The sequence below is a fragment of the Meleagris gallopavo genome, chromosome 26, assembly GCF_905368555.1.
Source record: "Meleagris gallopavo chromosome 26, MGAL_WU_HG_1.1, whole genome shotgun sequence".
In the NCBI taxonomy this organism is placed as follows: domain Eukaryota; kingdom Metazoa; phylum Chordata; class Aves; order Galliformes; family Phasianidae; genus Meleagris; species Meleagris gallopavo.
The window spans coordinates 3584813-3608740 of NC_139429.1; the positions used below are offsets into that span (position 1 = coordinate 3584813).

The following is a 23928-nucleotide window of genomic DNA, read 5'->3' on the forward strand; positions in this document are numbered from 1 at the left end:
GCAGCTGTGATTCCCACCGCTTCCCACTAAACATCGGTGCCTCCCGGCCTCTCTCCCCGCTCTGTTCCAGCACGCAGGACGACGCTGCTTACGAAGGAGTACAACACTTTTTATTCCCACGCAGCCGTGTCACAATTTACCAACACCAGACCAGTCACCCACAGAAACGACCCCGGCACCAGCCCCGTTGTGCGTCCTCCCACCCTTCACTCGCCCCTCAAAGGACGTCGTGCCCCTTCTTCTCTCCTCTTCCTACACCTCAGAGCACGCTTCTCTTACCAAAAGCATTGCCTATGCTCTCCGTCCCCCCCCGGGCACACGCTCAGCCCTCTGCCCCGCACCCCCACCGCTCCCTTGGATGAAGATCTGGCGGATGATGAGTTCCCATGCAGTGCCAACGTCCTCCGAGCCGAGCGCGCTCCTCCGTGCGCGGTGCCACCTACCTCTGGCTGCATCCCAGCGCTCTGATGATGCCGACCGTTCTGAGAGATTGCCGTTGTCCCAGGCCCTCGGAAAGGCCCCTCCCCCACTGGGGGCCCCTCTGAGAGTACGGATGTTACATGTGGACGAGGCTCAGCCCATCCTGCTCTGCTAACAGAGGTGCTGCCCACCTGGGCAAAATGCTACAGGACAGAACCTGGGGAAAAGCTGTAAGCCCTGTGAGTTTCCTCATCTCCGCTGCTGTTGAGGTCAAGGTGCCTTCTGTGCTTCCAGTGATCATCCCTCCTCACTCCAGGTCGATCCCAATCGCTGCTATAGCCGAGGGGCCGGCTCGGCGGTGGGTTTGTCGCTGGGGGTGCTGGCTGCTACCCTACAGAGACTCGGGCTGACACGAGAACAGTACATGGCTGGGCAGCAGAGCCACCCCTATGAGGTTGGGTCCTGCAGAACCGCCCACAGCCACAGCTGTGCCACCACCAGAAGGCTTGTTTGGGCTCGGCTGTCTGCTGAAGAGCTGGAGGCTGCAAAATGAAAAAAGATTACGCGTATGGGTGCAACAGACACTTGCAAGTTAGGTGGGACCTGCAGGCAACCCCTTCCCCAGACCCCCTGAGCTGATCACCTCTCAGCTGGGAAGCCCATCAACAAACCGCTGCCCAGTCTGCCTTGTTCCTCCATACAGCCCTGCTCCTCTGCAGACACTGATGTGTGCTGCCAAACCCGCAAAGCCCCACTGTTGACTGACTGTCTGACAAGCCCTTCATGGTAAAGCATCACCAGATTTGCAGCACTCCATGTCCACACAGCTAAATGCCTCCATCCCACTCCAGCTAACCCAAAGCATGCATTATCCAAGCCTCATCTCTGTCCTGATCTAAAAAAGGCTGCACTCCCTCCATCTCTGGATGCCAGCAGCCCCTCTGTTGCATAGATGTCCATGCCTACCTCACACAATGACTGGGCCAAGCCCCAGTGCTTACCCCTGCAGCTCTTGCCGTCCCCTTGCAGTGTCCCTGTCACGCAGCTGCACAGGGGTCCATCCGCTTGACTCGTGCAGATCTGCTCACAGCCACCGTTGTCCTCACACCAGTCTGATCCTTTGTGCATGACAGATAGTGAGAGAGGCTGCTGGATCCTGAGCAGCCCTCAGTTGTCCACCAGGACCCCAACTCCCTCCAGTGATGAGTCCTACTGGAACTCTCCCATCCCCTTCCACTGCTCACTCCCATGTCCTGGCCATCTTTCCTTGCACCAAGGGGATCATCACATAAGGTAGAAGACCCCTCATGCCTGTCCTCAGGGCCACACACACTTACGTTTCCTCCGAATGGGCCCCACTGACAGGATCTGCTCGTGGGCCTCGTGGGTAAAGGCATTGGCTGACCTCCGGTGCTGGGGGCAGTTCTGCATGGAGATGTCAGCACATTTATTACTCTTGGCCACCGACCAAGCCCTCTCCACACACCTCCAACCCAGACCCCCCAAGAGACCCCCCCCCCAACACAACTGGGGTCTTCCCACAGCAGAGCTCTCCTCCCTGCAGCCAGAGGGATGTTCAATCCTCCCCATCTCTTCCTCAAGGCTGCCTCTCTGGCTGCCCCTTGAATACATGAGCCATGCACAACATGTTCCACCTCTGCCTCAGAAAACCCCCAACCCCAGCGACCCTCAGCCTTAGCCTCACTTACTATTTTGCAGGAGTACTTCTCCGAGTCACACAGTGAAACAGCACAGTGCAGGTGGACTTCGTCGTAGTCCCCAATGAACTTGAAGACAGTGACATGGAAGCGACAGGTCAGGGACACACCGTTCTCCTCTATGCCAATGGTGTTGTCCTTCAAGTTTTGGCATCTGTGAGCAGGAAAAAAGCTGGCCACGGTGCCTCTCTGACTGGGACCCTCCTTCAAGCAACACTGCTTGCTTCTGTCCCTATGAGACCCCGCCTTGACCAAATCTTTCAGCTATTCTCCTTGATGCCACTATGCCTATATGAGCATCATAGGACCCATGTTTCTGCACCCCTATGACATTCCAGTTTTGGCTAGGATAGATGTAGGTGTTTTCATAGTAGCTCCTGTGGAGCTATGCTTTCCATAGATAACCAAACCAAGGCACCTGTGGTCACTCACCCTCCCTCAATGATGAAGTAGCGCAGTTTGTCATTGCTGTCCCGTGAGGGCGTTGCATAGCACTTGTTCAGCATCAGGATCAGGTGGTTGGAGTCAGCCCCCACCACAAAGACCCCCACGTAGAGCACGTCCCGCGTGGTCAGCACCACTTCCCCCTGCCGGTATGGGTGCTTGTAGGAGGAGTTCTTGTACAGGGCCATCTTGGTTGTGAAGCTTCCTTCCTGCGTTGGCACTGTCAGGTTGATCACACTAATAAAAAGAAAAAAAGAAAAAAAAAAAGTCTTGGACCTCACATTGGCTGTTGTTTGCATAGTGTAACCTTGCTGTCCATGCACCACACATGAACTACTTGCTCTGCTCTGACCTGAGCATTGGCCGCACAACCGAGTCCAGAGAGATCTTGATGTCCAGCTCATAGGCACAGGAAAACTCCACGTTGATGGTCCGGTCCCGGGTGATGATGTTGCCTGTGTTGTTCGCGCTTTCAATCCACACCGTGTTCTTGTATACGATGTGAGTGCTGTTGGACTGCAGAAGGCAGAACGGGGCATCCCTCTCAAGTGACCATCTCTGATCTCCCACTTGTGGCAGATGCCTCAGACCCAAAACATATGGTGTAACTCTGAAAATACCATTTCTTCTACCCAAATATGACCGAGGCTCAAGGCAAGATGCATCCCAAGCGCTGACCACCTCTTAGGTCCCTTTCATCATTGAGGAGCCACCCTACAGCACGCTGTGCCCTTGCTGCCTTCCTGCCCCATTGCTCCCAGATGAGACAATACCCAATGCCTGCAGCATCCACCCCTGGGCCCATTAGCCCATCACCCTGTCCCACCTGCACCAGGTTGCCGCAATTGCCCTTGGTGTTGTTGATCTGGAAGGAGATGAAGTCCTCGCCCTCTATGCCAGGACAGTGGCGGTCATTGACCCGTACGCCCTCGCGCTCGAAGCCCAGCTGGAACAGCTTGCACTTGGAGATGGACACCTCCATTTGTGCGGCTTTGCACGTCACCTCTGCATCAATGATGTCATGGGTGGCTAGGAGAGAAGGAGAAGGCTCATGGAACCAACTGAAAGGACACCCCGGGCCCAGATCCCCATCCCAGTCATCCCTCCCAGCCCTGGGCTCACTGTTGCCATAGGGTGGGGGCTCAATGCAGCCACACAGCTCCCCGCCATCATCCAGCTCGCAGGTCCGGTTGGGGCAGTCGGCGCCAGCACAGGGGTCCTCCACCACTCCTGCTAAACAGCGCGAGACGCACCTTTACCCTTGTGCTCTGGGCCCAGTGCACCCTGAGCACCCACAGGAGCCCATCTTGCTTACAGCAATTCTCCTTCTCAATCCACTCGGTGCCCAGGATGCCGAAAGTACGGCACGCTTCACCATAGGCGGCCAGCGAGCCGCACAGCTGCACCTGCTTGCGGTTGTAGCAGCCATCCAAGAAGCAGGACTCGTAGAAGGGCAGAGGGTCCAAGAGGCCGTAGCAGGGCTGGAAGAAGCCCTTCATGTCTGTCAGCTTCAGGCAGTAGCTGTCGCTCTGCAGCTTCTGGATCTGGACGTTGTCGCAGGACGCGGCGTACTGGGAGTACTGCAGCTCGTTGCAGCTGCGGGCACCGGACACGTTGTGAGGGGGGGGTCCCCAACTGCCCAGCCCCGTGCCCTCCCACCACATCCACCTCACCTCTTCTGCATGCCGTTGGTTTTCCAGCTCTGTGCCAGCACCACGCTGCTGACCACCGGCTTGCCCCGCAGCGTCGCATAGTCATCCGTCGGGTCACCGTTGAAGTTGCCGCACAGCCCGCACACCTTGTTCTGCAGCCGGTCTCCGATGGTGATCTTGATGACGTTGAAGCCGTTGTAGCGGATCTGGATGTCGGGGCCGGAGTCGATCACCAGGAAGCCCTCCTGGTTGTAGATCTTGGTGGAGAGTCCCGTGACGAAGGGGATGCTCACGAGGCTGCCATTCACCTGGCGCAGGGGGGAGACGCAAGGATGACATCCCTTCATCCTCCCCACCACTGGGCAGGAGCACCGTCCCCCTGCAGTCTCCACAAATGTTTTCCAGTACCCCAAGCATGCAAACACAAGAACTCTGCATCAACAGCTGCCTTTCTTAAACTCCAGTGAATCACTCTGAAGTCCTTGCCTCCCTTATGTGCCAGCATAAGGCCATACAAACATGCATGGGCTCTAGCTCACAAGTCCTCTCCTGCTAAGACAGGCCACATGTGATGTGTCTCTACCCCAAAATCAGAATGCCCCTATGCATATTCCGCATCCTCCTCTGTTTCCACCTCAAGATTCTGTGATAAAATCAAGCAAGGATAACTTTAAATAGATACAGAGGTGATGAATGCACAACAGCAAGATCCAGTAGATCATAGAATCATAAAATGGTTAGGGTTGGAAGGAACCTTAAAGATCATCCAGTTCCAACCCCCTGCTATAGGCAGGGACACCTCCCTCTAGACCAGGCTGCTCACAGCCCCATCCAGCCTGGCCTTGAATGCTTCCAGGGAGAGGGCATTCACAGCCTCACTGGGCAACCTGTTCCAGTTTCTCACCAACCTCACAGTAAAGAATTTCTTTCCAATATCTAGTCTAAATCTACACTCTTTCAGTTTAAAACTACTGAACATTTCTATATAAGAACTAAGCCTTCTCTACAACTTCTGCTGATGGTGTACTACCATAAGAAGCATTCCAGCTATGTAAAAAATCAGAGTCCATTACATATTGATGCCTAAGAAATATCTAGATTCAAGAGCAGTCCCCTTCTATTTAGGTGCCTGTGTCCTCCAAATTTTCTTAATTAGTATGGCAGCCTACATGTTGATTTCTGCAGGATTATACTACACTTGAATGATTATTCTCTTGGATCTGCGTCCCCCTCTCACCAAGGGGTTGCACGAGATGATGGGCACAATGATGGGCGCTGGCTCACCCCCCTCCATCAGACCACCAACATTCGTCTCAAACTGGCCAATGTCCCTCTGCCCAGCACAGCAGAGAGTGGCTGCTTGTCTCACATGAAGCTGCTTCTACTGCCATGACCAGCAATGTCACACCGCTTCTGCTCAGGAGATGGTCCCTGACCTCAGCAAGACCTCACCTTGACAGTACTCCTGTCACTGATGAGGATCTGCTCCTCGTTGATGTAGAAGTACACGGGGGAGATGACGGTGAGGTTGGGCGAGGACCACTTATCGAAATTGATGATGAGCTGGAAGGAGAAGTCGGGCAGCTTCTGGCAGATGGTGGACAGCACGAAGGCGCAGTTGGCGGGGAAGCGGAGGAAGGCGCCGTCGAAGGTGCGGAAGACTCCGCCGCCCGCCGCCAGGCAGAAGGAGCTGCGTGTGCTGAAGCAGCCGCGCACGCCGTTGCGTGAGGCGCACTCCTCGTCCGACTTGCAGTGCCGCGGGTCGCATTGGATCAGGTTGCGCCGGAAGCAGCGGCACCGCCGTGTGCAGTCCCCGTTCCAGAAGAGCTGCTTGGGCTGCGAGAGCAAGGGGTGGTGGATCAGGGGGGTGGGAACCTCTGCAAGGTCCTCTGTGGACATTCTGCATGGATTTACTCCCTTTCTCCATGTAAAAAGGGAAATCGGGTGATGATGGCTGAGCAGAGAGCATAAAGTACATGCCGAGTGCCTCTCTGGAACAGAACCAAACTTGCAAGCAACTGATAAACCCCTAGAGTGAGTCCTCCAGCACGAGTCCAAAGAGGGCGAGCAAAGTGGATGTGCCCAAGCATCTCAGCACAAAACGAAGCAAGTGACTGCAGCTACAGGTAAGGACTGCACTAATCTCGATGCACTGAGGACCAGAGGGGAATCTTGCTGTAAATGTGCATCATGCAACCCACTGGTTCTGTAAAGCCCTTCATCAAAATAATACCGAGAAAGTATTGTCTTCCCGACATGGCCAGACTGGTGCAGATATCATGCCTACCTGCTTCCAATCCAACATAGAACAGGAACATGAACATCTGACAAAGGAAATGTGGAGGATAGCAATGGCACCTAGTTGTCTTCGAGCCACTCCTTCCTCAAAACAGCACTATAACAGTATCCTGCACCATAACAGTAATCCTGCCTCTGCACTGCCTTGTCCTTTGGGATCCCACGATGCATTAAGACTGCTGTACTGTGGTGTGGTACATCACACTGATAGATCAAAATCCCAACGAACATCACATGGTTACAAATAAGTAGATTTCATAAGCAGCACTATGCTCAGTGCATGCACAACAACATGGCTGCAAGTGCTGAACATCCCTGCTCGCCAATCTCCTGTCCCAGCATCCCAGCACCCTCTCCCAAACCATCCTCACTCAACAACCACACGATGAAGGAAGTGTGATGTGCCAGAAATGACTTTGCTCTCCTCTATCCCCCTAGGCCTGCTGGCACCCTGTCATATCCTGCCCTTGTTTTTGGCTCATCTCGAGTCACACAGAGCCCTGTGTTGGGAGGTCAGTGTTTCCCATGCGAGCTCTACTTAGATCCCTAGATCCATCACCTCATACCATGGTGACCAGGCACAACGTGACACCCTACAACACCTCCCTGGATCGCGCATCCCACCTTCAAGGATTATCACAAAGGGTTACAGTGAGGGCACCGAGGGAAGAATGCTCCCAGCGTACCTCGTAGTATTTGCCATCAGAGTAGCAGCCGCAGTTCTGGGGCAGGATGCAGCTCTTGCCATTCAGCACGTAGCCGGGGTCACACTGGCAGCCCTCCACGCAGTAGTGGCCGCAGTCGCTCTTCAGGCGGATGGCAGCACAGCGGGGCTGGCATAGGGACACACAGCTCTCATAGTGGCTGTTAGGAGGACAGCTGACAGCTGCAACGGGAGGGGAGAACACGAGGGAGGTGGATTAATTCCCTGCAGATTAAGGACTTCTCCTACCTGCTCCTTCCTTTTACAGCCTGATCGCTGCCAGCCATAATCTCACAGGGAATCATCATAGATTATTGTGAGCTGGGAGGGTCACACTGGGATTAGAGTCCTACTGCTGGCACACAAAGACTGTGTCTTGATGCATGCAGTGCACAAACCCTTGTTGCTGTCTGCTGCCCTGCTACTGGTCACTCCTGCTGACCCTTGTGCTGGGTGACAGGGGTGCTCCTGGTGATCCTATGGACTCCCAGACAGCATGGGGACACGTTTCAGTGTATGTGTCACTGACAGCTCACCTCCATTGCTTGGCCACTGCACACCCAAAGGTGCCACCAGCTCACCAGGAACTATGTGGGACGGGGACATGGGATGTAGGCATGTGGCCATGCTGCCCCTGCGCTGCTGAAACGATTCCTCCAGAGCTGTGAGGTGGTTCGTTATGAGGAAGAATGACATAAATTTAATTTTTGGTCTTGTTACTGATAGCAATTACTTCCCAGCTGATTTGCCAGATAGAGCGGCTGCCGGGGAGACTCATGACTCCCATCCTCGGGAGCCTAATTGAACACTGCAGTGTAATCTTATTGACAATAGCAAGCAACTTCATTAGAGGAAACACTGCTGGCTGCAAAGCTCACAACTAAAACTCCTGGGGAGTAAATTCAGCTGCATGTGCCGGTACCGCTATAGCTCTGGCATGCCCCAGGTCAACTCTGACATGGTGCCACTGCCATGACATTGACACTTCCATGGTCTAGGGGCTTCCAATTGACCACCTCTCTATATTAGTGATCAAACTGAGGACTCAGAGCTGGCCAAAGGGCTAAATAAGAGCTCGTTGGCAGGGCAGCACTTACAGCACGAGGTGAAGTTCCTCCAGCCGATGATGGCGATGCCCTGTGTCTGGCATGTGCTGGCATAGTTTTGCAGCCAGCCGCAGGCTGTCTGCATGGCTCCCCCGTCAACACATGTGTCAAAGAGGCAGTTCTTGTAAAAATAGCTGGGGTTGATTTTGCTGTGGCACTTGGCAAAGACACCGCTTTGGCTAGGAATGAGGCTGCAGAGCTGCTGGGGTTTCCAGAAGCCTTCCACTTTGCCACAGGCTGGGCAGCGGTCACCACAGCCCACCCGACAGAAGGTGTCCCGCTTGGCCCAGCTCTGCACGAAGTCAGTGATGCCAAAGGCAGGCATGCCACCCGCAGCCACCAGGTCATCGTCGGGGTTGCCGTTATAGCGGCCGCAGAGGCCGTAGGTCAGGTTCTGGAAGCTGCGTGGGATGGTGACGGAGAGGAAGGTCTTCCAGTCGTACACCACCTTCAGCCCAAAGTCGGTCTCCACCACAATGTGGAAACCAAAGGCGAAGATGTTCACTTTGCCCTGGCCCAGCTTCAGGGGTAGGTAGAGCCGTTCATTGTTGATCTGTGGGGAAGGAAATGAGACAGCAAGACTCTGTGCCTAGGGAAACCACCTGGAGCTCCAGGAGCCGCAGCTGGGGTGGGAAGGGATCACCCCTCAGCACCACCCGACCTTCACGGCCCCACTCACCATCACCGTGTACTTGTAGGCACGGTGGATGACAATGTTGTAGTTGAAGACCTCCACCTCCACTTGCTTCACCCAAAGGGCCAGGGAAGTGTCACGATCCTCGTTCTTAGCCGTGACAGTGAACGTGGGGAAGGTGTCTGACCGTTCTGCACGCGGCCGTGAGATGGTGGTGCACAGCACCAAGGCACAGCTGCTCTGGAAGTCGAACGAGAAGCCATCAAATGTCAGGTAGTGCCCATAACCAGAGACGATGCAAGAGGCATCGGTGCGGACATGGCAGTAGTAGAGGCCATTCTCTTCTAGGCAGTACTCGTCGTCCTTGCAGGAGATGTTCTCGCAGTACACACTGTTGTCTGAGCCATTGCAGTAGCAAAGGAAGTGGCAGGAGATGTCCATCCAGAAGGTCTGGTTGGTGGCCAGCTGGCGGCCCTCAAAGTTGCAGCCGCACTCACCGCGGGGCACGCAGCGGGAACCACGCAGGGCAAAGCCCTCGTCGCACTGGCAGCCCTCTGTGCAGGTGTCCATGCAGACAGGGCCCGTGGCTAGAGTCTCACAGGTCTCCACGCAGCTCATGCACTCCTCAAAATGGCTGTTCTCTGGGCATGCCAGGGCTGGGGGCATCAAATTAAGTGTGTGAGTTAGCAGCTCCCGCAGCCATGGTGCAAGGAGCACCGAGGTGGATTACAGACAGAAGGTGGACATGAGGTGAATACTGACTCACTCGGTACAAATAGAGAACTAGTCCCAGCAGCCTGCCTGCCACTGGGTATTCCCACTCCTTTGGTTACTCCTACTCCTCTCTGCCACCTCCCTCCTCACATTGCAGTTCCATGCCAAGTGATGCCTCCTCCTGCCAACCCAAAGAGGACGTCCTGCTTCCCTCTTCCAAATGGACACCCCACTTAAAAATGGACGCCCCACTCCCAAAGGGATGCCTCTCTACAACTTGCACAGCAGAGAAGTGGGCTGCCTACTCTGTACAGCCATGCTGGAGATTTTTCGCATTCGCTGCTGAATTATGAATGTTTTCCTATTAACGGTAACTTTACAGCCACAGCTAAAAACAGGCTGTATTCAAATTATCCTCTGGTGATGGCTTACAGTACTGTCAGCCACCATCTGCAGCCCTGGAACGCTCCTGCACCGCATCGTACACCTCCTTGTGTCTCCTGAAACACCATCACAAAACCGCTTAATGGGGAAATCTGTCTCTGTGGGCAAAGGTGTCACTTAGAAACTACCATTGATAGGTGAGATGGAGTATCCTCGTCTTTCGGGCATGTTGTGGTCCCACTATGCACCGGTCACCTGCTGGCTTGCCCTTCCTGATATGAGTGAGCTCCTGACCGTGGTATGGTACAGGCTTTGCAAATGCTGCCTCGCAAGTGAAACAACTGAGAGACTTTTGGTATGCGAGCAGAATGCAGCCTCTCTCCCTTTGGTGCTACTGAGGAGATGCTCTGTATGCCTCAGCCTCCATTGCGGAGGATGGCTCTGTTGGATGTAGCTCTTTTGATGACACCAACCTCTGTGGTAGCCAAGAGAGCAAGAAAATAGCTGCGGTTTATGCAAGTCTGCCCACCCACTACTGTGATTTCAGGCTTCTATAAATGCTGTACATTCTGTGGTGCTGTTTTGCTCCCAAGCAACCAATAAGGTTGGGGTGCCTCTTCTAAATGGTTTCCCAGTTTTGTTTCATAGGAACATCATTACAAGGTACGCACCAGCGACAAGGCACAGGGCAAGGTCCCATAAAAAATGGGGACCGACCTCTGAACACCCATCAGCTCCAAGAAAAACACCCATCCCAAAGCAGACGGGGCTACATCTCCTTCTTAGCGCCCCAGATACTCAAAAGCTTTTGTAGACTCACGGCAAAAGCTGTGGCTCCTCCACTGGCCGACGTCCACCTCGGCGTTCTTGCAGGCACTGGCATAGCGTGCCACTGCATCGCACAGCTCTGACTGGTTGCCTCCGCTCTGGCACAAGCGGAAGAGGCACGTTCTGTAGTAGGCCGAGACGTTGACCACGCTGTGGCACTCCAGGAAGGAGCTGTTGGTGGGGTCATTGATGATGCCGCAGTTGGAGCGGCTCCGGTAAGTCTTGAGCAGCTCCGAGTCATTGTTGCATGCCTTGAGGAGGTCCCCGCACTCCCCGTTGCAGATCTCATCGAACGTTGTCCAGCTCTCCAGGAAGAGCTCCAGGTTGTCCGTGCACTTGCCCTTGGGCGTGCAAAACTCATCACTGGCGTTGCCATTGAAGAAGCCACAAAGACCCCCAGTGCAGTTGAAGTAGGCGGTGGAGAGGTGGATCTCCAGAAGGCCTGAATCGTAGTAGCCAATGCTCAGGAGCCCCTCTGACTCCGTCACAGTGCCGTTGTCAGTGCGGTAGATCTCCAGGTGGCCAGAAGGGTGGAAATATGGCAAGTCCACATCATAGCCATTCACCTGCAAGGGAAGGCATCGGTAAGGGCAACGTGACTCTGCAAGATGGTCCCGTCTGCACCACGACAGGAAGGCTAAACCTGGTCTCCACCTTTGAAGGCTGGGAATCTCCTTCACATGGGCGGATGCAGTCATTTCCTTGCATTTCATTCAAAGACAGAGCAAATTCAACCAAGAGTAAGCTAGAGGAGAACACAGCAGCATTCAAAAAGCCTCCTGATTTGGCTTGGCAAGCCAATGGAAATAGCAGTGCTACAAGGCAGGATGGACATATGCAACCCTACGTTAAATCCTATGGTACAGACACCATGGTATTGCCTTCCTCCTCTACCTTGATGGCAACTGCTCCATCTGCTCCCACTCAAGCCTTGAGCTTAGGGTTGCCTCACCTGACTGCATCCTTCCTGCATCCTGTACCACTGCTCACTGCTAATAAACGCTTGGCAAATAGAAAATAGCTGGGAATTTTAGCAATGGTTCCAGTTAATGTTTTGTGACAGCAGGGCATTCTGCCTGCTCTACTGTGGCTGTCATGGCTTGACAGGACAAAGAGCAAAACCTCAGCTGCAAAACAGAGTAAAAATGGGTATGGCTAGGATTCAGAAAGCACGGAGACCTTCAATGTTGGGGTATTCCTTCTTTTCCACAGCTATTTTGCTGACTATAGCCACTTGTATTTTGACCTCAATCAAAATACAAGTGCTTTCAAGATACAATAAGATATCCTCTGCTTTCCCCTAGCTCTTTGGTGTGGAGGGTTGGCATGAGCTGGGTTGTGAGAACAGAGTCTTGGTCAGCACCCGTGGTCTTCTCACCAGTGCTGGCAGCTGCTGTGAAGTCTATGGGATAGGGACCATGGGTGAATGCAATCCCAGTCCTTTTACCTCTTGCCTTGGATATAAGAGATGAGTAGACTTTGACACTTGTGATGGCTCTGATCTCAAGGAACAGTCCAGAGCCATACACCCATAAGCTCTTCTCCACGGGGACACTGTGGCATGGCACAAGCCAATGCCTCCCACCTTGGTGACGGCCTTACCTTGACCTCCGACAGGCTGGCTCCTCCGACCTTCACCTCCTGGCCGACCACCTGGATCCGCACGACACGCAGTCCATTGGGAGCGTATCCCGGCTTCTTCTGGCTGACGTCCACCTCGATGAAGTCAGGCTTCTCCACGCAGGTTTTGAGCAGCGTGTAAGAGTGCTCCAGCGGGTAGGGGAAGGTGACGCCATCAAATGTCTGCAGCACCTGGTTCTGTCCCACTGAACACAGGCCCTCCCGCTTTGGGTAGCAGCCCCGGTAGCCATCCTCAATGGTGCAGACCTCTCCTTCGGGGCAGCTGGTGTTGAAGCACTTGGCCTCCCCGCCGTCCTCACACTGGCACTCTGCTGTGCAGTTTGCTGTTGCCCAGAACACCTCTCCGATGGGGTAGTACCGTCCATCCACGTCACAGCCACACTTCTGCACAGGGACGCAGCGGTCGGCGCTCAGCACGTGGCCATCGTCGCACTCACAGCCCTCGGTGCAGGGTGCAGTGCAGCGCAGTGGGGCTGTCAGGTCTGAGCAGGTGGCAGGGCAGCCACTGGCACACACTGAGTAGTGGCTGTGCTCCGGGCACTGCACAGCTGCCTCTGCAGGTACCAAGGGGACACAAACAACAGGATGACTGTGTTATCATGTGGTTCTGAGCTAGGGACCTCAACCTAATGTAAAATGACCTAGCATTCCCACTTTACAGTAGACTTGGATCTTCCATTTCTCACCCACGCCTTGCTGGCCATTCTCTTAATGCAAGCAAAAACTCCTCTGAAGCAGCCCCTTCACCACTGAGCCTCCTGCAACTATTTGCTACCAAAAGCAAGGAGGGTGCACTGACCAGCATACTGCTAGCCAGCCCCAACTCGGGTGCAGGCTGTCAGCACAGCAGCCCACTGCTCACACGGCATTGCTGAGCTCCCCCCTCTTGCCTGACTCTTGCCACCCATAGGCTATCATGAAACTCTCACATTGCAGAGAAGTGGCTTTCACCAGACCCCCTCTGCCTCAGGCAACATCATTCCTTTCATTTCCCTCATCTCTTCTGTTTCTCCCATTTATGTGGTTCCCCATCCCAGCTCCCTCTCACACCAGGATCTCAGGCAGACTCCACAACTTGCCCCCAGCACCAGCACACCCACACTTACCGCATCCCATCTGGGCACGCCATTCTCCCACCGGGATGCCCAGGCCTTGGCACACCGCGGCGTACGCCTGGATGGCTTGGCACAGCCCGGTGCCGTTCTCCCGGGCACTGCACAGATCATAGACACAGCTGTGTACGAAGGCAGTGGGGTCCACGACGGAGCCGCACTCCCACAGCGGCCCGCCACTCTTGTTGAGGAAGCCGCAATATTCAGAGGAGAAATAGAGGGATTCGGTGGAGGCATCGCAGACGCTGCAGTTCTCCACGCAGCCAGGTGAGCACTTCCTCTCAGGGTGTGGAACTCGCCAGCTCTCGCCCAGTTCTGGCACGGAGGAGGCCAACCTGCCATCCGAGCGCAGCGCATCGTCCTCAGGGTCTTTGTTGTAATTCCCGCACAGACCGCACGTGCCATTGATGTACGTGCCAGGAACGGAGATGGAGGCATAGTGCTGGCCATCGTAAGTCACCAGCAGGCCAAAATCAGTCTCCAGGGCTGTGGACAAGCCGCTTTGGTAGACTTTGATTGCGCCCAACTCCAGGGAGATGGGTAAGGACACCACCAAGTCATCCACCTGTGGGAACATGAGCAGAGGACTGAGCCACTGTGGAAAACAGCTGAGGCTTCACGTGAGGGGTATAGGACCCCACTGCAGGGCCTTATGTTTATAGATGGGTGACATGATCTAAAGTGGTCACAGGATGGGTTGATGGCTGGACTAAGATGGTCTTAGCTGTCTTTCCAACCTTAATGATTCTACGCTTCTAGGAGAAGGCTGGCCAGGCATCCGTAAGCCTCAGGCCTCGGTTGACCCATGGCTTTGCTGTCATGCCTTCCACCCTTCCCAAGGAATACACAAGACTACTATCGTGGTCTCGCCATCAGGACCAGACCTGGCAAGTTCCCGCTGTTCAGTGTAGCTCTTACCTTGGCTTTCCCAAAGCTGCCCTTCGGGAGGACAATCTTATGCGAGTAGACCTCCACAAAAATGTCCCTCAGCCAGGAGACGGAGGAGCCGCCTCGGTTCTCATTCTTGGCCTCCACGTTGAAGTAGGGCAGCTGGGAGCCTGGCCAGCACTGCCTGGCGAGGAGGTAGGAGCAGGAACCCTGGAAGTGAAAGAGGAAGCCATCGAAGGTGTGGTAGTGCGGATCTCCGAACACCACGCAGGTGCTGCTCTCCACAGGCACGCACTGGAAGAACTTGATCTTCGGCTCGCATGCTTCGAATGGGCCACAAGCCATCTCCTGGCAGAAGATCTCATTGTTGAAATCCAGGCAGCGGCACTTGGTGCTGCAGTTTGAGTTCTCCCAGAAGATCTCGCCTTGATGGAGAAACTGTCCTAAAAAGCATGGAAAAGAAATAAAACACTTACATCGGAACTTCACCCACAGCTAGAGGCACAATGTCACTCAGTCAGTCACACAAGTCCTTGGGTTTGCTTCTGTGACCTGCAGAGAGAGCTGGGGGCTCTGCAGCTGCTCTGGGGAGAGCACTTCAACACCAGCACTGTGCTTGTGTGCCACTGTGCTTGTTAGCTTTGCCCTTTTTCCTGTAATAACTCCCTTCAGGTGGCTTTGCCCATCAAAGAGTGCCTCTGTCATCAGAGGTTTAGAGACAATTCATTTCCAATCCAAAAGAACTCACGGTACCTAGGGAATCAAAGATCTGCTGATGAGTAACTTCCTATCCATGCATAGGTTATGATGGGAACCAAGGAGGGGATGCTCAGCCCGCTGTCACACGGAGGCTCTGTAAGGGAGGCAGGTTTCCCTGTGAGAGACGTGAGCAGCAGGAGAAGACAGGCGAAGGGTGGCAGACGCCTTGAGAGATTCCCTCTCCTCCATATGGTCGACTTTCACACCTCTCTTTCAGGCGGATGTGTGAGCTGCCTGCTTTACCTCTCCTAAACTTTTTGTGCTCTTCCGTGCCTCCAAAAAAAAAAAAAAAAAAAGCTATTTCCCAACTTCTTGCAACAAACAACAGCTCTTCTTAGGCTCAACAGCTCCTGCATCAGCTGTCCTGGTGTATGGAGTTTTGCCAAATGAGCTCTGTTATGCATGGCAAGCCTCATCATCTCCAGCATCTCATGGTTCATCTCCTCTTGTGAGAGCAAGCAAGCAGCTGCTGGGACACACAGACCTTCTGGTGGGATGTGCACACTGCCCTAGAGGCTGGAAGCAGAGGCTGACTTTGGCCCCATTGTGAAACCTGGTCTTTCTTCTTGCGGTGGCAGCTGGAAGCTGTTAGGGTGGTGGGAATCTAACCCCTTCTTGGGCTGGAAGAGCCTTTGGGGTGTGCAGGTCTCCTTTAGTACAATTCTAAAGGCTGCCTGTGAAGAAGCCAAATGTCCCAGCACGGTGTGACAGCATTTAGCAGCAGGTGACAACCTGCTTGTTGTGCAGACTCCTGGAGCACAGTACATGTTCCTGATAAGTTTTATTTGCCCAATGGCAATGCCTTAATCTCTCCACACCACAGTCCTTGTTCTGTCTCTCTGTGCATTTCATCCCTCTATATCTCCACAGCAGAACTGATGCACATGCAGACACTGTAATTGGTGCAGGGTGATGGAATTTATCCTGCTCAGAAACTTCTGATTCTTCCCACAGAAAGAGAGGACATGAATCATGGAATCATAGAATCATCAAGGTTGGAAAAGACCCACAAGATCCACAAACATGGGATCATTCTGCCAGCTTTTCCCATCCCAGGGGCAAGAGGACAGGACTGTCCCCAGGTGCTTCCCATTGTCCCTATCAGCACTGCAGAAATTAGTCTGCATCATTAGAAAGATGATGGCTTGAGTGGCATTTGACTGCTGCAAACTGCCCAGCCTTTGACATCATAGGCCTGGACAGCAGAAATGGAAGCTTTTAACAATGCATTGCTGATAAATCTGCAGGGATGCAACAAAGCCAGCACTGATGACAGCTTTGTTTGTTGGTGGTTGGAAATGGCACAGAGCTCTCAGTGCCCTATCAGCCCCCATGTTTTCTCTGAGCTGCCCACTCAGACCTTGTCTGCCTTTGCAAAACCACACTCGTGCAGCCTGGGGCACTCAGGCTGCAGGACCTTTTGCTCTTCAACATCCCACAACGTGTAACAAGGCATAACCATTCCTCCCTTACCTCTCAGGCTGCAGCCGTTGGCTGGATCTATTTCTCTGCCATCTATTTTGAAAGCCCAGCGCCCCGGGATGTTCACGTTGGTTGTTTGCTCTATATTGACTATGTCTGGGGTTCTGGAGCCTGGGATGCTGAAGAAGTTGCTGATATTTCCACCATTAAAGCCAGCCTAAAATGGATAGAGAGCAGATTCTGTCAGGTATCCTGCTGCAGGAAAGCAGCTCTGCAGTTCTGCACCTCCCTGTACCCTGCAATGATTTCCAGGCATGCTCTGTTTAATGTTAATGGGGCTTTTCAGGAATCTGTTTTCAGGTAGTTTAGATGCAATTGAAAACTCCACAGGCACTACAAGCAGTACAGATCTCTGCTTACATATTTATGCACATATAAATGCAAAATATGTTCCTGGGCATGGCTGAAGCCCAGAAGGGACAGTTTGATGCCTGTAGCCTTTAAGACACACCTCAGCAGCACATTTTTGGCAGATGGGGTAGCTGTGGCATGGCTGCTGGCACCAAATTCTGGGATGCCCATCTACAATGCCAGGGATGCTGAAGGAACAGGAGGCACAGGGAAGCACAGGTACATTAGGAAAGCTGTGGGCAGCCATCTGAGAGCTGGAGAGGGAGCAAAAACCTCACCTGGGCCATCACCCCACCGAGCCCAGTCAGGGGGTCCCCTCCGCTGGCCGTGCCTGTGGTCCAGCTGATCTCCTGGTAGTTAAATATGGCAAAGGATGACACCCCGTCGGTGATGAGAACAGCTTGAAACGTGTTCACCTGGAAAAGCACCAACAGATGCACAAGGTGAGGCTGCTTTTCTCCCGCTGCGCACCCACCCTTGTGCTACCCGCGCCCCGGGGGACAGCAGGAGCACCACGGTGCAGTAGGAGCCAAATGAGACCCAACATACAGTGACCCCAACCACTCCATCCCATCTGGTGCTTCAGTCTGGGGAAATCACAGTGCTGCTCCCCATCCAATTCCGTGCCAATAGATGGCAGCAAGAGAATAAGCTTGTATGAGACCAGCAGCCAGCTGCTATGACCCGTTCTCTTCCATTACCCTCTTTTAGCTCTATTTCTCGACATGTTATCTTACCCAGCTCCCTTCAGCATTCATATTCCACAATGCGATTAACGGTGCGTTGCAGCCGAGGCAGCCATGTACGTTATGTGTTTGGCTTGGCTGCCACTTCCCATCACTACCTGCTCGATCTGTCCTTCCTTTCACTTGAAATGACTCTGCATTTCCAGCCCCAAACACTCAGACAAAATCATGCCCCGTGCAAGAAGGACACACTTTGCTGGCTGGCAAGGCAGCATAAACCCACGCTCCTCACATCTACACTTACACAGATAGAAGGTGCCTATACTCTGCATATTTTCTCCATGCAGCAGCCTCCACTGGGATCCATTCAAAGGCAACTGTTTATCTCAACCACACAAACTTCCCAGTCTGGCACTTGTGGCCAAAAACGCATTGGGCACCCACGCCGTACAAATAAGCCATCAGAAGCCACATGCTTTTGCTCCGTAGCCACCAAGAGACTGGAGCAACCACCGTGCCCCTGAGGCCACATTCACCAAATTGTTTTCTGCAGCTTTTCTGCATTGCGATGAATTTCCTGCTTAAGTTGCATTGCACTGTTCTGCATGCCAACGCAGAGCCTTGGCCACCATCGAGCAGGAATGCTGCTCTGTACCAAAATAAATTGCATTGTGTTGCAAATGTAATTCTTCAGGCAATACACAAACCTCTATATTGCCTCCTGTCTGCAAATATATATATGTGTGTGTGTATTTTTTTCCTGCAAGAGCTGCCAGGACTGGCACAAAAATATGCATTACATCTCGAGCCTCGCTAGCAAATGGAAAAGAGCTGAACTTCTTATCGAAGCCAACTTCTCGAGACAGAAGCAGCCAACTTCTGGCACTTGCAGAGTGCAAGCAAATACAAAAAGTCCATTTCCCCAAACGACGGCAGGGAGTCCTCACACACTGCCTGTACCCCAATCTTCTGTGGGATGGCACAGACCTCATACTGGCAGCTGCTGTCACAGCTTACAGCAATTTAAATGCCATTCAAGCTGGGAAAAACACCGCATTGCCATCCCCATGGCCATGGCCATCCCTATGGTCAAGCCCTGCTTTCATGGCCATTCTCACAACCACCACCATGCGTACCATAGTTGTTGCTCTTACCGGTGTCGTGCTGCTCCCCCCGTAGAACGTCACCTCCTCCCAGGTGACGACGAAGACCCAGCTGGCAGAGAAGGATGCCATGTCCTTGAAGTACTTGCGGATGTCCTTGGAGGCTCTGCCCAGCAGCTCAGGGTCGGTGCTCTCGCGGTAGTAGATCTCCCCACGGATGCCATTGTGCACATCGGCCCAGAAGGGAGCAACGAAGGCCCGGCCGTCAGCCAGAGGGAAGGCTTCAGGTGTGAACTGGCTGACCAGTGAGTTAAAGGAGATCACGCCGTTGTTGTTCACCTGCCCGAGGAGATGGGGTCACTGGAGAGAGGCCTAAGCAAGCTGCTGGCTCATCACAAAACGTGGGGTGAGCGTTTTGTGGCAGGGGGTGGTTTGTAACGATGGCAGCTCATGAGAACTCTTGGCCAAATGGACTCATAAAGCCCCAAGCAGGACAAAACCCTGGGAAGTTTGCACAATCAGGCTCCTAAAGACCAATGGAGAACCCATCAGAATGCCATGCAGGCTGGCACCCAGCTCAGCTGGGACCTGCCTCTGGTCCCTGTGTGCACCCAGCCTTTGAGAGCTGGCTGTATGGCTGGGTAGCTGCGCAGGGCAATGGATTATTATTCCACAGCATGTGCAGTGTGTGCCCCAACCAGCAGCCAGGTTGGATGGGGCTTTGTGCAACCTTAGTGAGACTTGTGGGGCTTTAGAAGGGCTTGGAGTTAGGTGGTCTTTAGGGTCCCTTCCAACCCAAGCCATTCCATGACCCCATGATGTATTTAGGGACACACAGAGAAGTGCTCACCCCTGACAGCCCACTCCAGGAGCCCTCCCAATGCCAGTTGTCACTGCTCTGCCATTTGAGCACGGCAGCATCCCACCCTTGACTTAGGTACCTCCACACAGCTCCAAATCACCCCTTTTTTTTTTTCCTATGGGTCTTTGTATGTTCTCTTTTCTTGTCATGGAACAGGAATAATGTTCCTTGTGTCAAGCCCTGAGCTTTGCTGTACCATTTAATCACCTACAAAAAAAATTTATTGCCTTTTATATTCCTTCCCCATGAACATTAGCCCATTAACTATACCTTTGACTTTCTTAATCATAAAACCTATCAGTTCATGAAATCTAAGAACTTGTCAGGTGGGTGCTAATAAATCTTCCCATTCTTGACGACAGCGAGAGCGCGTTTAACGTGCAGCCAAATGGCAAGGAAAAGAATAAAAGGAAAGTCTGTTCTCCACTTACATAAACCGTCCTGTATGGGGCTCCAAAGAAGATGAACGGAACAGAGAGCTTGATCTCAGGAGAGCTCCCATCATCCACTTTGGGTGTTTTTGTGTCATTTGGCCAAAATGGGTACAGACTTGCCATGGCGTGAACTGCAAGGAGAGGGGTTCATTGCTTACAGAGAACCATCCTGGTTTTGGGGAGGGCACGGTGGGGCACTCAGCAAAATCCTTCATTGAGCAAACAGAGATTTAGATGGGCTTTCTTTCCCCTCCTCCTCTCTTTGATGTAGAAAAGCAGCACACAGCCCTTGTGACATTCGAGCAGAGCTAAGGGGAGCCACAATGCTTCCAAACAATCCCAGCTCTGTTTACCTCAGTTTGGAACATGCTTTTATTTCCCAGGTCCTAACCTGCACCTCTCAGAGGCCCCTGGTTGCAGACAGCCTGCTCACAGGTCTTGGTTACAGAAATGGGGCTCTGTGCTGCCTGAGCTGGGGATGCTGTGCTCAGCAGCCCTAAGGATGTACCACCCAGCAGCCCCAAGGTGCATTGCTCAGTGGCACCAGGGATACTCAATTCAACAACCCCAAGGATGCTCCCTGCTTGAGGCTGCCTGACAGTGTCACCAGCGAACCCTTCCAACCCAGTCTGGCCTCAAGGAGGACAGAGACAAGGGGAAACCTGGCCTAACCCTGCTGGCACCCTAAAAAAGCTCTGAGTTCCTTGGGATCCTGCGTTCAGCCCCACACCAGATCGCTACTCATCCAGTTTATCATTTTCTTGGCACATGTTGGCCATTTGGAATTCTTCATGGTCCGATTCTGTACCACGGCAAAACCACAGTCACCTCCGTGTGTGCACTCAGATGTTTGCACTATGCACGCTCACTTAGGTTATGTGCTTAGAGCTCTGCAGAGCTGCTGGGATTGCTGTATCTATCAGCTTTGCCAACTTCATATTCCCAGCAGCACGGCAGCTCCTCATTTAACCTGAACTATCCTTGCTTCACTGCTCCCAGTGAGGCGAGAGCCATTTGTGCGGGCAGGAGGTTCACTGCCACAGTGCACTCTGTCCACACTGCACAATTAGCGCCTGTGCTCCCATCCTTCCAGACCCAGGGAAACACTGCTTGCTGTTACACTCTGACCAAGGGAAACAGGATGTTTTCTGGGGCAGTTTTGGGGCACAGGGGTGCAGTACTGACCTTGGTGCCGCACGGTTACCACCAGCAGGGCTGCACAGGCACTGAGCAACGATCGCGCGTTCATCCTACAGGGCAGAGAGAAATCCAAACATGCATCACTTCCAAAGGAAAGCGCATCACAAGCGATCCATCCCAGCATTGCAGAGGGTCCCTCACAAATCAAGTAGATCCAAACTGCCTACTTTGTTAAGTGCCCTACTGAGCCCTTCCCACCGCTAATGGCCCTGCAGGTGTTGGCACTGCATGGAGGAGCTGCAGCACTGCAATGTGTTGCCCCATTTCACCCTGTTGTTCAGAGGCAATTCCTGCCCGATCCGCTCCACAATCACTCAGCTCTTTGCACTGGAGACACCAACACTTACACAGCTGGGCAACTTCATGCTGAACAAGAATCAATGACAGAGACAAGCAAAGACAAGGCTAGGAACAGGAAAGCAAACTCCTCTGCCAGCTCCAATTCCTTCCGTGCCTAATGCAATTTGTTAGTCATTATTAATCCAATAGAAAATATCACTAAAACACCTGCTTTGATTTCTTCGCCTGTCTCTCTGGCTCTCTCACGTAGCAGGGCTTGCAGGAAGACACCATGCAGCAGCAGCACGCAGACAGCTTCGCACTGCACCTCTACCTTGAGCACACCCTGAGCTTCTACAGCAGCCTCCAGAATGTCTCTTCTTTGTACATTCCCATGCACTTCAACTGCGTGCACACAATGGCCACGAAAGGTCTCTGTATGCTCTCCCTATAGGTTTATTTCTATATCGTACCAAGAGCTCCAGTTACTTTAATTATCCCCACATACACACGCCATGCACGGCACAGCAAGCAGGGGACGTGTCACCACCTGTCCCACACCGCTCCTGTTTGTTTCCCATTGCCAGGAGCAATGGCACAGATGTGCCTCCACGTTCCAGTGGTCAACTACGTTGGCCAAAATCCCCCTTACCCCATGTTGAGGAAAATTTGTTCCACCAGAGCAGAGTGCTACTTTATTCCCTATCTTGGAGAACTGAAAGCAGGACAACAGGATTTTGTAGCTATTGTAAATCAGAGCAGCTGTGGTTTGTTAGCAGCGATGGGGAAGAGAACAGTACAGCAGCCCAAGCACAAGAGCAGCACTGCTTGGGAGCAGAAAATCCAGGACACGTTACTTAACACACTGCAACAAACAACAAACGCAAATGCGTTTCTTTAGGTGTAAGAAAAACATTATTACCAACCTGCTTTGTAGACGTCAGGAGCAACGTGGTCTGAACTTGTAGCCCAGTTTTGTAGGACAGCACTCCTATGTCAGTGCAGAGCTCATGCCGGTGCTCTTGGCCAACTCTTGCTGAGGAGTGCAGCTGTGTCCCCGTCCTGGTGCTCTCCCAACTGAAAGTGCGATTTCTCCAATGCTGGTTCGGGGCTGGAGGAGTATAGGGTTGCAATCCTGGTGCCTCTGTTGATAACAGCACACTAATCTGAGATCGGATTCGGGCCCAGAGATGGGGAGAAGCCCCTTCCTCCCAGCACTCACCCCTCGCTGGGTTCGGGTGTGATGTCAGCTGCCCACAGTCGCATTGCTTTTTGCTGAAGGGAAAAAAAAAATACAAGCCTCAAAGAATCGAGCCCCTTCCTCCTTTGTGTAAGTGCAGAAAAAAAGCCATCTATATAGTGTTACAGGATTAGCATTAACAGTGCGAGGCTTAAAGCACCTTTCAAAGGCAGCGCCCCAAGGCTTCAATGCGTTACTTTTCCATCCAAGACTTGTTCTAGTTTCTGCATCTCGACTTACTTCTGCTGTTACAGGTGGGAGAAGAAAGCCTTACCCAGCAATACACACTTCTCTGTGTCTGCTGGAGACCATGTCCTGGTGCTCCCATTCCCACTCGCTGTGCAGGAACAGAGTTAGGTTGGGGGAATGTCAGCAAGGGACTGTTGGGGGCCTTTGCACCAGTATCCCCACGCAGCCAGGATTCATGAGGGCTGCACAGCTGATGGGGCAGCTTGCTGGATCCCCTCCCACTGCCTTCAGGAGGGCAGGGAGCTTTTAAGGCTCTGATATTCCCATGGAAGTGCAGCTCCATGCACCCTGATTCTTCCCCTCCCTCCCATTTCTAGAGTTAGCAGCAGAGGAAAAAAAAAAAATCAATTGACTCTTCTCATCCTGTTTGTAAGACAGAGAAAACTGGTGAAAACATGTTTCCCTCTGCTCCTCCTGCAGTTTAATATTCTGGTCCTGTTCTACAGGGCAAGTCTACACTGATTAAGTTTGATGAGGTTTCACTGCCTCTTTGGGGAAGACTTTCTCTTCTAAGCTATTTTCTTTTGCCAGGGGATGCGCCCATCCTGCAGAGCTGGGCGCATCGGAGCAGAGCAAACCACTCTTTATTTATTTCCAAGATAACACTTTCTTCTCATGTTCAGCTTCCAGAAAAGCAAGTAGTGAAGGACGAGACGACCTCGCTGCATTCTCTTTTTGCAGAACTCTGCCCAGCCCAAGGACAAAGCCTGTGCAAAGGTTTGTTCCAGGACACCACGGACT

The 23928-nt window shown here is 53.0% G+C and overlaps 1 protein-coding gene across 3 annotated transcripts; it reads right to left on the reverse strand.

Moving 5' to 3' along the window:
- Positions 1-88: 88 nt before the first annotated feature.
- TECTA (tectorin alpha) lies at positions 89-23669 on the reverse strand. 3 transcript variants are annotated; one of them, XM_019623026.3, is made up of 25 exons: positions 22921-23656; positions 22625-22842; positions 21405-21469; positions 20217-20350; positions 18975-19262; positions 17413-17550; positions 16775-16940; positions 14573-14985; positions 13649-14219; positions 12504-13096; positions 10894-11467; positions 9021-9631; positions 8333-8894; positions 7219-7418; positions 5687-6070; positions 4256-4542; positions 3898-4178; positions 3705-3815; positions 3409-3611; positions 2935-3098; positions 2571-2819; positions 2130-2292; positions 1758-1845; positions 1422-1538; positions 89-962 (listed from the first exon to the last, which is right to left on the reverse strand). In XM_019623026.3, exons 3-25 carry the CDS (start codon positions 21466-21468, stop codon positions 868-870), a joined length of 6456 nt encoding a protein of 2151 aa, XP_019478571.2. In that variant the 5' UTR covers position 21469; positions 22625-22842; positions 22921-23656; the 3' UTR covers positions 89-867. The 3 variants fall into 3 exon arrangements, 2 of the variants coding, with proteins under 2 accessions (XP_019478571.2, XP_085065232.1); XM_085209106.1 differs by having other exon boundaries at positions 89-1538; positions 22921-23658; XR_014879672.1 differs by lacking the exons at positions 89-962; positions 1422-1538; positions 1758-1845; ... (1 more) ...; positions 2571-2819; positions 2935-3098 and having other exon boundaries at positions 3594-3611; positions 3705-3812; positions 22921-23669.
- Positions 23670-23928: the final 259 nt, after the last annotated feature.

Excerpts from the sequence above, each read along its gene's own strand:
- TECTA (XM_085209106.1), bottom strand. The coding sequence starts at position 21,468 with ATGAACGCGCGATCGTTGCTCAGTGCCTGTGCAGCCCTGCTGGTGGTA. Across the intron at positions 20,351-21,404 it reads GGTAACCGTGCGGCACCAAG|TTCACGCCATGGCAAGTCTG; the intron begins GTCAGTACTGCA and ends CTCTCCTTGCAG. Across the intron at positions 4,179-4,255 it reads ACCAACGGCATGCAGAAGAG|CTGCAACGAGCTGCAGTACT; the intron begins GTGAGGTGGATG and ends CGGTGCCCGCAG.